The following is a 15,338-nucleotide window of genomic DNA, read 5'->3' as shown; positions in this document are numbered from 1 at the left end:
ATGCCAAATCTTAAAATTGCACTTCTAAACACCTTAAAGCTATTTTAGATTAAAAGGATTGTTTTTTCTTTCATAGATAATTAGGAAATAATTAAATGTGAAAATAATCTTTTTGTAATTCTTGAATGAAGATTTCTCTAATGTCCCCCAAATAAGTGTTTATTAGCTTATTTCATATAATGAACTGCATGGTTTATTCATTCAGTTCATCATCATACATTAAACAGAATAGAATTCTTTTTATGGTGCTTCTGCAGTTACATTGCTGTTTTGTCACCCTTAAGTTTGCTGATTTGCTAAAAGGACTCATAAGATCCATAGCATTTTACATTTGGTTATGGTTTGTCTTAAAAAATCTAGAAAGTAAAAATAACAGGAAGAAGATATATATCAAGTAGTGTTTAAAAAGATCAGGTACAAACTTCTAAATTCTGTTTTCAGCATCACACAAAATGTGTTTTTCTCTCTAGTTGTTAACTGTAGGGACGTGTTCAGAGGGTCTTTGAAGCCACAGTGAGCCTCAGGGTATGAGGTATTTTCATGGACTGATCATGTAAACTACATCCTTCTGCATAACCAGCCATGATACTTGGAACCTCAACAATTAAGCCAGTTGTACATCATCAGTCTTGATTTTGTTGCGTATAAATCCTGACAAGCCATTATGACACAGTCAATTGCTCAAAGTGTACATAGGAGAAATTTTAATTATTAATGTGAACTATCCAAGGGACAAATAACTGGTAGCTAATGAAGTCCCAATTATAGTGCCAAGTTCCCTTGGAAAGATGGGCAAAAATTGAATAACTAGGTCTTCTGTGTTCACTTTCTTTGTGTAATTATTGACATGTTCTACTCTAGCCTTTCAAATATATTCTTATTTATATCATCACCAAAAAAATAATAACCATACAGAGCCAATCCTTGCTCTCTTGACATGACTATGATTTTTTTTATAGTTTCAAATTGAGATTATTGCTAATATGCATAAATGCTGATACAAACACATGATGTCTCTGATTAGAAATTTTTTCTCAAAAATGATGTTAGGAAAAAATGTAAGTATACATATATATGTATAAATAATTTGCTGCATAATGATATTTCAGTCAAGAATGCATATACAATAATGGTCTTTATAGTTAGATTAGGTTTATAGTAGGCTATACCGTTCTGGGTTGTGTGAGTACACTCTGTGATACTTGCACAGTGATGAAATCACCCTGCATCAGAATGCATCTCATTTTGCATTAAGCAACTCATGACTGTTTTTATTTCTGTTTATAAATCTGCTCCTAGTGGCATAGAAATAATAAGTTCTTTGATTCAGGCAGCTTGACTCCTGTCACTTAACAGTGGGTAACCGTTGAGCCAGTTCCTTAACACCTTGGATTTCTCATCTATAAAATGTGGCTAATGCTTGTACTCACCTCAGAATTACTATAAAGATTAAAGTTGTTAATGAATGTGAAACATTGAACACAGAGTGTGATGAAAATAATGCTCGCTATCATAATTATACTTGCTGTTAATAATTATTGAAATAATTGCTACTTTTATTTCTCAAGAAAAAAATATAGCCAGGAAACTATAATGTGTGACTATAGATTGATTGTATCAGTTATGTTATGATCAATAAAACTACAATTCAGTAGATAGGTCACTTATAGACTTCATTGTTCTATTATAGATTATACATTATAGAAAATTTTGCACCTTACAGTAGAGCATCAAAACATGAAGTGAAACCAACAAAGTGAAATAGATTGACTTTACCATTATAAAATTTCTCTTTGTATCTTGTTTAATATTAATTGTTCACAAGTGCTTTTAATGTTTGTTTATTCAGTCTGTTCCTGTCTTTGTATTTAGTGACTAAATAGATGAAAAATTATATTTATTTCTTGATGTGTTAATCCATCTGGCAGTTTCTGCATTTTGATAGGAAATTTTAGATGATTTACAATTAGTGTGATTGTATTTTGATTTGCTGTTTTATATTTTTTAAATTAGCTTTATCTAGTTTTTGGTCCTTGTGCTTTATTTTGTGTTAGTTTTTGTTTGTTTTTTAACATTCTAGCCTAATTTTCCTGTTGCCTTTCTTAGCTCTGTGTGTGTTACTTTGTTTTAGAGATTTCTCTGGGGTTTGTAATATATATCTAAATCTAAATCTAATTTTTTTTTTTTAAGTAGCAAATCCAAGTAAGATTTATTTATTTTTAAAGATTTTTTTATTTATTTATACAAGAGCTATGGTACAAGTCAGAGGTGTGGGAGGGTGAGCGAATTCACCAGAGACAGAGTAGGGAGCAGAACAGGTAGACAGACCGAAGACACTGCTGAGGGGAGCAGCGGGCGAGGCAAGAGAGGTCTGCTGTACCATGTGGGTAGCTCCCTATCCTGGGGTTGAACTAGTGCTGCAGTCACTGCTGATAGCTCATAGTACTGGGAATTAACCAGGGAGGCCCTCTAAAAGTTATTTTAATATACTTGAGTTAGTATTGAATTAGTTAGATAAATTAAAGAGACCTTGCTATTATGTATTTGTTTACCCCCTAATGTTTTTGATTTCCTTATATATATTACATCATGTTTTCAGATATATTATGGTCTTATTTTTACATATATTGCATTCTCTACTGCATCTACACATGCTATAAATCTGTTAATACGTTGTTGTTAACTTTTGCCTCCTAGCATCATGTGTCTTTTCAAGAAATAAAAAATATATAATTCTTAGCATTTATGTTCATATTTACCTTTTCTGCTTTTCTGTAAATCTAAATTAGCATTTCCTTTCAAACTGAAGGCTTTTCTGAAGATCTTACAGTGTGATACGAGAGTGATACCTTGTTTTTATTATATATGTAAATATGTAGTTTGTTGTCTTTTCCCTTTTTTTGAGGAGTCACTGAATTATGGATAATTCAATGTGTTGCTGCCATTGTTTTTTTATCAGTACTCGGCAATGACTATGTGCTTCTCTGTAACAGTTTTCATTTTCAAAATTTTCTCTTCATTATTAGTTTTCAGTAGTTTAACAAGCATGCCTATAAATAGGAGTGGGTGTATTTGGGTAACTGAAGCTCCTGTGTTTGTAAATTAATGTTTTTTGTCAAAAATTGGGGAATTTTTGGCCATTATTTCTTCTAATAATTTTTTTTCAAACCTATTCATTCTTTCCCTTTGATTAAGGTCTTGCTGAATTGTTTGTTATTATATAGGTCTTTCTGAAAATAATGATCTAGCGTCCACTTCACTGAGTCTTTTATGATCTTGAACCTACTCAATTAATTTTTATTTAGTAATCATAACTTTTCAACCCTAGAATTTGTATTTTTTGTTTCTTAATTTCTGCTTCTGAGATATTTGCACACTCGTTAACATTATTACACTTTAATTTTTTGACCAGATATTTAGTAGCTGATTTGAAGTCTTTGTTGAATTCACCATCTGACTCCATATGGAGTAATTTTCTATTGACTATCTTTTGCTTTTTACACTTGATTTTAGCCAAAAGGCTGAGAAGCGATTTCTTTTGCCTTTTATTGTGTTCTACTTTACTGTAATCTTTGCATGTTTGTCTAGTATCTGATAAACTTAATTTTAGTAAATTTTGAAAAAATGGACTTTATAGATATGTTATAACAAGTGAATTCTGTTGTGCTTTTCACAGATTTAAGAACTTTGAATTTTGGATTTCACAGATTTGAGCTGTTTGTTGAACAAGTCATTTTCTCTGAAGTTTATGATTGTAAAATTTAGAATTGCATTGTTACTTAGGATTGGACCCAATTTTTCTGGCATAAAGAGATTATTTACTCTAATTTTACAAAATTGGAGTTTTGCGAATAAAAATGTGCAAAATTATTTGGAGTTGATCTCAGTCTAATATATCATAATTATGGTTAGCATTTATTAAACAGTTACCCTGTGCCTTGTCTGGCATTAGCTCTCTGTGTACATATTCGGATTAATTTCTCATAATAGAGTCCTTATTCAAATTTTGGAAATTACCTTTAGACATACATCTACATAGCTAATATGTGTTAGGACTAAAAGATGTACTTTGTCTTTTTCACTTGAAGATTGATCCTGGTTATTATGTCAATGTTATATTCTTTTCCTATTTTGTTGCTATTCTATGGTTTAAAATTTTTCAATTACATTTCTAATTTTTTTTGCACAATGAATTGACTTCTAGTAAACTGTAGGTTAGTTACCAGTACAGCATACAACATCCTGCCATATATACCATGCCATTTTTATAGGGGACAAGATAATTTTAGATTTTCTTATATAACCTAATTCTACCTTTGAAGCTTCCTTCGACATTTTTGTGAATTAATACTGATAATCAAATTTTAAATATGTAAAGAATGGTGCTTGTGTTCGTTTAATCACAGTGAAAGAAACTGATCATTTTAATAGCACTGTGCAATTAACAACCTAATAAAAAAATTCTTACAGTATTTCTGGTGAAACTATTTAAAAAAAAATTTTGACAGGACAAATGTTTAATTCATGGGTATCATGGAGTCATTTATCTGACAAACTTGTTTCTTCAAGGGAATCAATTTTGAGGTTCAGATTGAACCAGGCTATTCATTATCCTCATTCCACCTCACCCCTAAATCGCCCCACCCCACCCCACCCCACCCCCGAGTATTAATTCATTTTCTTTGTCTGCCAGAGTCCTTTGCAAATGGGCAAATGTTTTGTTTTTCAGAGTGGAAAGGCCACAAGCAGTGATTCAGGTGGTGTTATTGATCTCACAATGGATGATGAAGAGAGTGGAGCTTCACAAGGTACTTAAATATAGGTGGTCATGTTAAGGAATGTTGATAACCAGTTATTCCTCTTAATCCAATATAATATTCAGCAAAGACAGATCTCTTCAGCTTTGTGCTTGGTGTTTGTGTATCCCTTTTAGAATAAGAGTTTGTTAGATTAGAATTGAAAAATAGAAATCAAATCTTGAAGAGAAGTGAACAAGGCATAGAAGAAAACAGTCTGGAGACTTATGGCACACTTCTCTTTATATCTGTTATTTCACATGTCCTGGAAATAACCCTGTTAACTCATTTTTGAGTTGAGGATATAGATACAGAGTATGAGTTAGCAGTGGACCTGGGAATCAAGCCCAGGTCACCTGACTCTAACTTGAGTATTTAATTTTGATGTTTTGAATTAATTTGCTTTGTGTAATATTATATGAATAAAAGTAGAAAGTAATGTTAAAAAGCATGCAAGTTTAAAATTCTCAATATTTTTTTGAATCATATTTGGAAATAATACTGGATACATGTTAACTAATATCCCCACTTAATCTTCTGTAGTGTTGGTAAATGTTCTTTGAATAAAAAGTTTTGTGGTTATATATGCTTGGGAAATGTTGAGTTAAAATTATGAGTCTTAATATAACCCTTGCTGAGTCTCTGCTGTGCTAATTTGTAATGTAAATCAACAAGAATGATTCCAGTCATGAATTATTTCTTAAATTTACTTGGCTACACAACATAACTGTTCACTGACATATCTGTAAAACTTTTTAATGATAATTATATATATTGCATGTGAAAAGTTGACTAAGATGGTGTTATTCCCTTAAAGATGTTAAATTTTTTTTAAAAGACTTAAAATAATATTTTAGCAAATACTATAGATTACTTGATTTTAGGAAAACAAAATTAAGTTATATAATTGACTATGACAGTTAAGTCAACTTTTTTGTATAAAAGTGACATATCATTGAAAGATTTATGCCATCATTTACCCAAAGTTTAATTTAGTCTAGTATGGTTATTTTTTTAAAAGTTTCTAATTATCTCTTTTGCTTTCATTATTTCTTTTTAAAAAAATTAAACATAATAAATCCCTAGAGGTCTAAAATAAATACAGGTTAATGTTGAGAGGAGATAGGTTGGGATGATTCTGGATAAAACATAAATTAAGCAAAGTTTGTTATTTGTGCTTTTTCCATTTCCAGTTCTAACATCCATACTTCATGAGATCTACCATTATCCCACCTTTGAGTGTATCTTAAATTCTCCTACTGTAAAGTGCATTTTTCTCCCCTAATATCCCAGTATTGAATTATCAGTTGCTAAAGCCTTAAATTTTATTTATATTTTAGTGAGGAATTCCATAGTATCGAAATCAGTGAAGATCATTTTTTTAAAGAATAATCTCTGGCTTTTAGTCTTTATATTATGTATTATGTCATATAGCAATTACCTTGTTTTTGTTTTTTTTTTTTTTCATCTCCCCAGTTACTATTTTTAAAGGCCTTATCTGAAATGCAAACATACAATTAATAGACTATTAGATTTTTTTTTAACATTGACACTATTTCATTTTAAATACAGAATGGCATAAGGAAGGAACATTTGTGTTACCAAAAAATGAACCTAAACAATTGGAATTAACTGGTGAAAAACTTTCATCAGTTTGTAAGTATTTGTCTAGGAGAATGTCATTAATAGATACATAGACTGATGTTAATGTGAGACATGAATTTATTCTAAATGATGTGAGACTGTATTGAGTTTAAAAGTAGGATTCTTTCATTAAAAAAATGTAAAACTTTTGTGAATTCAAATTAGAATCTGTATGAAACTGAATTATTTAAGGTCCTGACTTGGTTTTTAAATTGTCAAAAGTACAAATAATTAAATAGAAATAAATTAGATTTAATATTTAATCTAATAAATAAATTATTTTTTTAGTGATAAATGTGAGTAAATAGATAGCAAAGTGAAATGTATAAAGAAAAAACATGTATTTTCTAATTTTTTTCTGTCATAATCACTTAATTGACAGACCCTAAAAAGCTCAATCATACTCCTGTATCAACCCTGAGTTCTTCGCAGCCTGTGTCTCGACCATTGCAACCCATCCAGCCAGCGCCACCTCTTCAGCCATCTGGGGTGCCAACAAGTGGACCATCTCAGACAACCATACACTTACTACCTACAGGTAAACTTGCTGAATCATTGGATGGAAACTTTGGTCTTAACAGTGACATGTTACTATGAAATTGAATGGAAAGATTAACAAAATTAAAGTGCAATTCTCATGGTTATTTTGAAGACAAATATATCATTTTGAATGCAGTGTAACTTAGTTTTGCTGACCATCTTAAGTAGCAACATTGGCACAGAATGGTTATTAAAAGATTTAAACTATACACACACACACACACACACACGTATGTATATATGTATATATATATCTTTGTCATCCACGACTGTAAATAACAGGCATGAATATGGTTTCTTTGGAAGGGAAGCTATAGCGATTCATTTTTATTATAACCAAGAATCTATAGTTAACTGATCCAACAAGAATTTTGAAATGATTCTTAACTTGAGCTAGTTTTAAACAGCCTAATACCATGAGGGGACGCATACTAATATTTCACTTCTACTTCCCAAACTGTAAATCAGACATTTTCAAGACATGCCCCATATCTTCTAAATTATTTGGAAGCCAATCAAGATAGTTTGCCTTCTTAAAATACCCCACTGCTTAGAGATTTATCTTCAAAATACTTAAATATAAACCCTCTGACTTCAGTAAAATTAAATGACAGTCATTTAATTTAGGTATTTTAGAAGGAAATGTTACTATGCAAACCGATGTCTGGTATAGATGATAAAATGGAGAATAAAGTGATGAATAGATAAGAATTCTCCTTGTGTACTTTTTCCCCTTTCTAAAGAAAGAACCACATTGAAAGTTACCATTGCATTTGAAAGTTAGTTATGGGGTCCTTCCCGGTGGAGCAGCGGGTTGAGCGCTGCGCTTTGGAGCTGTCTGCAGCCTCTGCAGTGCGGGTTCGATTCCTGGCTGACCAGGGAGAAACCCACATGGTGTGGCAGGCCTCTCCTCCCTTGCCTGCTGCTCTCCTCAGCAGTGTCTTCAGTCTGTCTGCCTGTTCTGCTCCCTGCTTTGTCTCTGGTGCATTCTCTTACCCTCCCGCGCCTATTTGACTGTGCCCCAGTTCTTGTATAAATAAATAAATCTTTAAAAAAGTAAAATGTTATGTAAAAACTTAAGAGTGAGGCACAGATTGAGAAATGACAGGGTTGAGAAGGAAGAAGTCTTCTAAATGTATTGTTTTGAAAAAGAGATGGTTAGTTCGTCTGAAGAAAAGGTCAGTTGCACTAGTCAGCCAGGCTCTTGAACTATGGGAATAGAGAATTTTACTCTTTGGGATTTATATCTATTGGCAGAAGGCCTGGAGGGCCTTGTTTGCTGTTTTAAATCACTCCTATACAGAGCATCCTCTCAAGTCTAAGTCCTTCCTTTATCTTTATTATCTTGTCCAAACTAAAGAGCATGGGGGGGTGGCATGACTGAGCTGCTCTTCTAAAGCTTGGGCTATAATAGTAATTTCGGTTGGTCCTCTCATTAGCAGATGCGATTACAAAAGGAAACTATTGTCTATTTCTTTATTACAGCTTGTTACATTTTGTGCAAAGGTAATTATCATTTAATACTGTTTACTTGACATTTAAGTATGTCTTTTATATGAACTTAACTGTATGATACATAGTTTACTGAATTTTTGTAAATATGTATTTATATATCATTATATTTATATATATATTCTTGTCTTTCCTTAGCTCCAACCACCGTGAATGTAACACATCGTCCAGTAACTCAGGTGACTACAAGACTCCCTATACCAAGAGCTCCTGCAAACCACCAAGTGGTTTATACAACTATCCCAGCACCACCAGCTCAGGCTCCCCTGCGAGGAACTGTTATGCAGGCTCCTGCTGTTCGGCAGGTCAATCCCCCAAATAGTAAGAGATTTCTTATTTATGACTCTAAATAGCATGTAGTTCTTAAACATTTAGTTGCTGTCACTGATATTGACATTGTTTGAGAAAAATTGCTTATGATATCATATTAAAACTGTTAATTCATATTTCTTCCTCTAGGAGAGTTAACCAGAGAAAACTGGGATATATATATGAGACATAGTTTGTGTTCTATGTGTTTTCAACTTTAACTGTAATTTTTTATGTCTTATACTATTATAGTACCCTTTTTGATGTGGTGTACACTCTATTAAAAGACACCTTCCCTGGGCCTCCCCTCGTGGTGCAGCGGTTGAACTTTGGACTGTGAAGCTGCCCGCAGCCTCTGCAGCACCGGTTCCATCCCTGGCCACCGGCGAGGGTCCCACATGGCGAGACAGACCTCTCCTGCCGTGCCCTCTGCTCCCCTCAGCAGTGTATTTCATCAGTCTGCCTGTTCTGTTCCCTGCTCTGGCTCTGGTGAATTCTCTCACCCTCCCATGCTTCTGACTGTACCCAGTGCTTATATAAATAAATAAATAAATCTTTAAAAGAAAAGAAAAAAAAAGAATGAAAAAAAAAAAAGATACTTTCCCTAATTAAAGTGGGAATGGTCAATAGTGGCTTCATCCAGTCGATGGAAAGGATAGTCTCCAGTGAGAGAATCTTGACATTATGGTAGGTGGCTAAGAAATTAAAGACAGGAAAATGCTAAAGGAAACTTGTATTTTCCACAGTGTTTCTTCAATAGTAAAATATATCATACAGATAAGTTCACATAAAAGACATATGTTTAAAAAAAAAAAAAATGAACCACCTATGAACTCAGGCTAAGAAATAGAGTGCTGTCAATATTCTATAATCCTCCTATATGCCCACCTTGAATTTCATCTCTTTCCCTCTCTTTGCATCAGAACTGATCACCATCCTTAATTTCTATTTTTCTGTCTGTTTTTACCACCTATATAAGTATCATTTAGAATGGTTTTGCAGGGCCTAGCGCTGGGCTGCAAAGCTGCCCACAGCCTCTGCAGCGCTGGTTCAATCCCCGGCTGCCGGCGAGGGTCCCACATGGCACGCACACCTCTCCTGCCATGCCCTCTGCTCCCCTCAGCAGTGTACTTTGGTCCTTCTGTCTGTTCTGCTCCCTGCTCTGGCTCTGGTGAATTCTCTCACCCTCCCGTGCTTCTGACTGTACCCAGTGCTTGTATAAATAAATAAATAAATCTTAAAAAAAAAGAATGGTTTTGTAAAATTTGATAAGGGCAGATCCAGGTATTTAAAGATATTATAATAATGCCATTACTTAGTTGGTGGCTTCCAGAAGAAAATAATCCAGGCGGTCTCTGGAACACTGTTTTATCATTCTTGACTTTACAAGCACTTTCTCTGAGAAAATAAATCAAAAGGGTCATGAGTTAGTTCTGAGAAACGAGGCTCGCTACAGTCAGGTTAGCTGACAGAACTACAGTATAGGCCAGGTACTGAATATATGACCAATGTGGTTGGGGCAGTAGATGGCTCTAACTTTCTTCCTCTGTTGCTTTGATGTATATGAAAATAATTTTCTGTTGAATGAAACAAGTATCCTTAGCTCATCAGCAGGGCATAGAGAGAGAGGATTCTCATTAACACAAGGCATGGATAATTTAGTCCAAGATTTCTGTCCTAGTTTTAAAAATGAGACAGCAGAGATCTTTGAAGACAGCTTTAGTTTGTCTGTGTTTGGAGTAACACTGCTGCGTTCTGGCCTGTTGCCATCTTCGTGTGGTGTACTGTCAGTGCTCTGCAGTTCTGGGATTTCTGCTCATAGTCCTCTTGGTCGGGATTTCATTTGTTTCTCTTCTGTGTCACATTGCCTGTTCTTGTGTCTCAAAATTTCCTCTTTATTTTCTCTCATGTTGGTGACACATCCTTCAGTGGCTGCTTGAGAAAAGGGTTTGTGGAGTTTTATTTTGATTGCTTGCATATATGAAAATTTTTTATCCCCTTGCACAAATGAAACTTTGACTGAATGTAGACTTTTGAGATAGAAACATTTTTTTTCTTTTGACTTTTAAAACACCCCTTCACTGACTTGAAGTGTTTAATAAGTACTCCACTAAATTTATAATAGAATTCTAGTGTTATTCCTTAATTTTCTTTTGTAGGTGTCACAGTTCGAGTGCCTCAAGCAACTACATATGTTGTAAACAACGGACTAGCCCTGGGATCAACAGGACCTCAGCTCACAGTGCATCATCGACCACCGCAAGTGCATACTGTAAGTGATGACTCTTGGCTTTACAAAATTCTTACCTGTAAAGCTTTCAGATATTATCAGTTAGTATTTTTTGTTTAAACTAGTTATGTCAAAAGGAAATGACAAGTCTTCTATTTTTCCTGCACAAGTTTATTTGAGAAAATAAATAAATATGAACAGAATACGTAGGGATCATGGTCTTCAAATATCATTGAGTTTCCTTGGACGGTGTCCATTGTACAAAAAATGTTCACAACTGGGCATGTAAAATAAAATAGATCCTTTCTAATTCATGGTTAAAGAGTATTTTTTGACAAATCTGGCAAGACAGCAGCAGAATAAAGATAATAGGCTCACCTCCTCAAATATTCACAACTAAATTACAGGAGTTCAAAGACAACAACTTGTAAAAGATGAATGAATGACCACCACCTACGTAGGAAGCAATGGTCTGCTGGAAAAGACTAGGAAAAACTGTAATTGAGTAGTGTTTGCAGCAAAACTGGGCCAGTCCAACCCATGAAAGGGAGGGCAGCTGCTTTGGGAAGCCCCTCTGCTTCTGTTTTCTCAGGACCACATGTCCACACTGGGGACTCTGGAGATCTACCATTCACTCACTGCACAGGAGAAGGAGATACACAGGGTTGGCATGCAGGACGGAAGGTGCACTACTGGAGAGCAGTAGGAGTAGGGATGCAGAATGATTATTACAGGCTGGAGCCTGAGGCTCCCAATCTAGAATATTTGGAAACGGAACTGGCAGGAAAAAACAGGTTTGGATCACCTGTGTCTCCTCAGGGATGACGCTTTGTTTGCAGCCTGAGATTGATACTCAAAACACTTGCCTCAGTGTCACATATGACTGAAATCAAGACAACTGAATGCTCTCTCTAACCAAAATAAATCCTTGCATCTTAATGACAAGCTCTTAATAAGCAAAGCGCCCCAGGATGAGACTCCATACTTGAGAAGTTAAAAGAACAATTCTTGGTTTGTGGCTCTGTCTCAACAGTGATCTTACCCACTGCTGCAACACATACAACCTGGTGGTTAAGGTGGCGAAAAGCTATATGAGATATTTTGGCTGAGGAGTTTGGTCCAGGGGAGGGGATCCACTGTGGCTCCCCACCACACAATTGGGATACTAAGTGCACAGTAGGAAAGTTGGACCCCTGATGCTCACTGGAGATGACCTTTTGATTCCCTGCTGCCCTGGTTCCTTTCTTGCCAGTGACACTGCCCTGGCCATCTGGACATGTACAAAGGCAGCAGTCTGTTTACACCTAAAGGTGCTGGGAAAGATTAGGATTATACCCAGCTTCTTGTAGAGGAGCATAAAGCCCATTTACTAGGATAAGAAAACTCCCTATTAAAACTCAAAAACTAAAACTGAAAAGAAAATAACATCACAAAATGCTGGTGTGAGAAAACCACCAGGAAAGGTGGAATATTGACGCTTACAGCAAAATGGGAAGAATTGGAGGGAGTGATGTGGAGTAAAGCAAGTCACAGTGACTAAGACAGATACTGGGTTTTTACATAGCAGATGATTCAGCAAAGAGAGAGCTTACAAAAATAGTAGACACTAATAAAATAAGTGAGTTTCTAAAGTTAAAAGAGAGAAGGGAAGAAGAAAAGAATGTAATGGATGGCAGTGGGAAAAAAATTTTGAAAAATGAGGTGACCATTATAAAAAAAGTCAAAGGTAAAAAAAGTATTTTTAAAAATTTATTTTCATGTTCTGACTGTATTCTTTTCCTCAAAACCTTTTATCAGTTCTAACTGCTACTTTACAATCACGTCATTTCTAATAATCCAATATTATTGGAAATTCATTTGTCAGAAGTTAATAGAGAAAAACCAAAAATTTCTCCTTAGATTTAGCCTCCAAAATAGTATCACATTATTCTGTGATGTTATTTTAAAAGATTTTAATTGGTATTAGTAAGCCATATAAATGAATTTGCTAGCTTTGTGAAGGAGATTAAAGCTGATACCACTTTTTACCATACAAACCTTTTTGTTGATGTTCATAATAACTGGCATTTACTGAGGGTTTACTATGTGCCAGGCATTGGTAATGTAATTGATCTTTACACTGATCCTTGATCCTGTAGAACTCTTGCTCTCTTTTTCTATCCTTTATTACAGATATGACAGCTAATACACAGAGTCCAAGGTCCTTGTAGCATAAAACCCCATGCATTTCAGCTTTAGGGCTTATGCTCTTAACTATTTTATTATTTTATTAATGGAGCATTTATTACATAGACAAAGTACTTAAGTAAGTACCCTACATGTGTTATCTAATTTAGTATTTATAACCTTATGAGGATTATTCTCCTTTCAATGGAAATAAAGATCTTAAGTGGTTACCCAGTGTCATTGGGTGTCAGAGCCAGACGTATTTTAAAACATATTGATTCCTGGCACCTCCAGAGGGTTTTCACAGTGCTTCACATCATCACCCTATTTGTGTATGTGGCCATTATTCAGCATACTTTTTTTGCAATTAAAAATAATTTAATTCCATATTTTCTAAAATATATAGCAAAAAAATTCTTACTGTAATTTTGCAGATTTGATGATCTATCAGGTTTTTTAATGATTCTTTGTGTATTGCCTTAAACTGTATCACATAGAAGGGGCATTTGTACAGTCTTGTTTTTTAATCACTTTATTTTTACATTTTATTCTTTAAATATATATATATATAATTATGGCGAGAACAGTGTGTAGTTTTCTCCACATAACCTGTCACCTCTTCAACAGTTTCACCACATGGACAGTCTTTGATCTACAGTGCCATCACTTCTTCCTACATCATGTATTACATTGGATTATTTTGAAGCAGATGCCTGATGTATTATTTTGTCTGTAAAATTTCAATAAAAATCTCTATTACAATGGCAGGAACAAAGCAAAACCATAACTCATTTGACTTAATTACTTTGGGATATGAGCAGAATCAGAATCCTAGAATTTGAAGAATTAGAAATGACAGACCATTTATTAAGCCATTGTCAAACTCCTTAGAAACCTGTGTGCCCTCCAATCAAATTCATACCTTTACCCCTTTTCTCTTTGATTTTGTTAGCCTTAATATTTATATAATGTTATTTTCTGAACAGATTAAGTCATTTTAGGGAATAAAGAACTTGAGAGAAAATAAAACAAGGTTAATATGCTAATCACTTGTACTTCATCTTTCAAATTTTTCATCTACTTTAATTTTTTTCCTTCTAATGTACTTTAGTTTTTTAACTGTAGATTGTACCTTTTACTGGATATGTAATGTCTAGAAAATGATTTTTTTCCTACTATATATGATTTTGAATAGTAGATTTGCATTCCTTGAAATTATTCAATATGTGCTTTTTGAATTGTTACTATTGATATGTACAAGTTCCTGTTATTAAGCTTTGAGATGGCATACATATTAAAAAGTTATAAGACCTTTGCAGATTCATTAGTGTAATAAAAGTCATTCATTTAATGAAATGCATAGTAAAATACAGTTAAATGAATTTCAGTTAAGGAAATCATGTTTCATGAGTTCCAGTATAAAGTCATTGAGGACTGAAGTTTTATATGAACAAAAGAAAAGATCATTCATATTCCTATTTCATAGCAGTTGAATCTTTTGGGGGGGGGGAAATCACTGTCTTAAAATTCAGGTGTAATAATGTCCAGTGTTTGATATATCAGTTTGATTTCCTGACTTAGTATTCATGCTTTCTGATCATTTGGCCTTACCTTTCCATGTTTATCTTCCTTACATACCCTGTGTCTAAGTAAACATCAGTATTTGTTTTTTGCCTACAAATTCCTCACTATTCCGTCATCATGCCATCATGCCTTTGCTCATGCTTTATTTGTTGGTAGAAATGTGCAGAACTGTTTCTGCATTTCAAGTCCTTTCTCTCATGGGCACCTTTTTCATGTAGACTAAGAACAAAATATACATTGAGCATAAAATGTGCAACTGTTGTTATATGGAAAAATAGCTTTCTAATGAAAAAAATGCGTTCTCAAATTTTATATGCTAGACTACCACATATGATATTGTTGTAGTATACTAAAACGAGACCTATAGCACAGAGAATTAAATTACAGGTAGAGAATTCAATTAAAAACAAATAATTAGGGTCTCCCCTGGTGGCGCAGGCGATTGAGCACCACACTGTGAAGTTGTCCGCAGCCTCTGCAGCGCAGGTTCGATCCCGGCTAGCCAGCAAGGGTCCCACATGGCGCAACAGACCTCTCCTGTCGCACCTGCTGTTCCT

General features: G+C 34.2%; 1 protein-coding gene across 1 annotated transcript in view; it reads left to right on the top strand.

Annotated features, from left to right (window-relative positions):
- The window catches only part of ATF7IP (activating transcription factor 7 interacting protein), a 117,003-nt gene that overhangs the window by 95,591 nt on the left and 6,074 nt on the right, over positions 1–15,338 (top strand). Inside the window, 4 exon segments of the mRNA XM_054696431.1 lie at positions 4,730–4,808; positions 6,823–6,978; positions 8,631–8,813; positions 10,961–11,073. Of these exon segments, the coding sequence (XP_054552406.1) occupies positions 4,730–4,808; positions 6,823–6,978; positions 8,631–8,813; positions 10,961–11,073 (531 nt within the window).

This window comes from Talpa occidentalis, unplaced genomic scaffold, assembly GCF_014898055.3.
Source record: "Talpa occidentalis isolate TD23 unplaced genomic scaffold, MPIMG_talOcc4v2.1 talOcc4.16, whole genome shotgun sequence".
NCBI lineage: Eukaryota > Metazoa > Chordata > Mammalia > Eulipotyphla > Talpidae > Talpa > Talpa occidentalis.
Note: the sequence above shows the minus strand (reverse complement) of the source record. Positions and strands in the feature narration are given on the sequence as shown.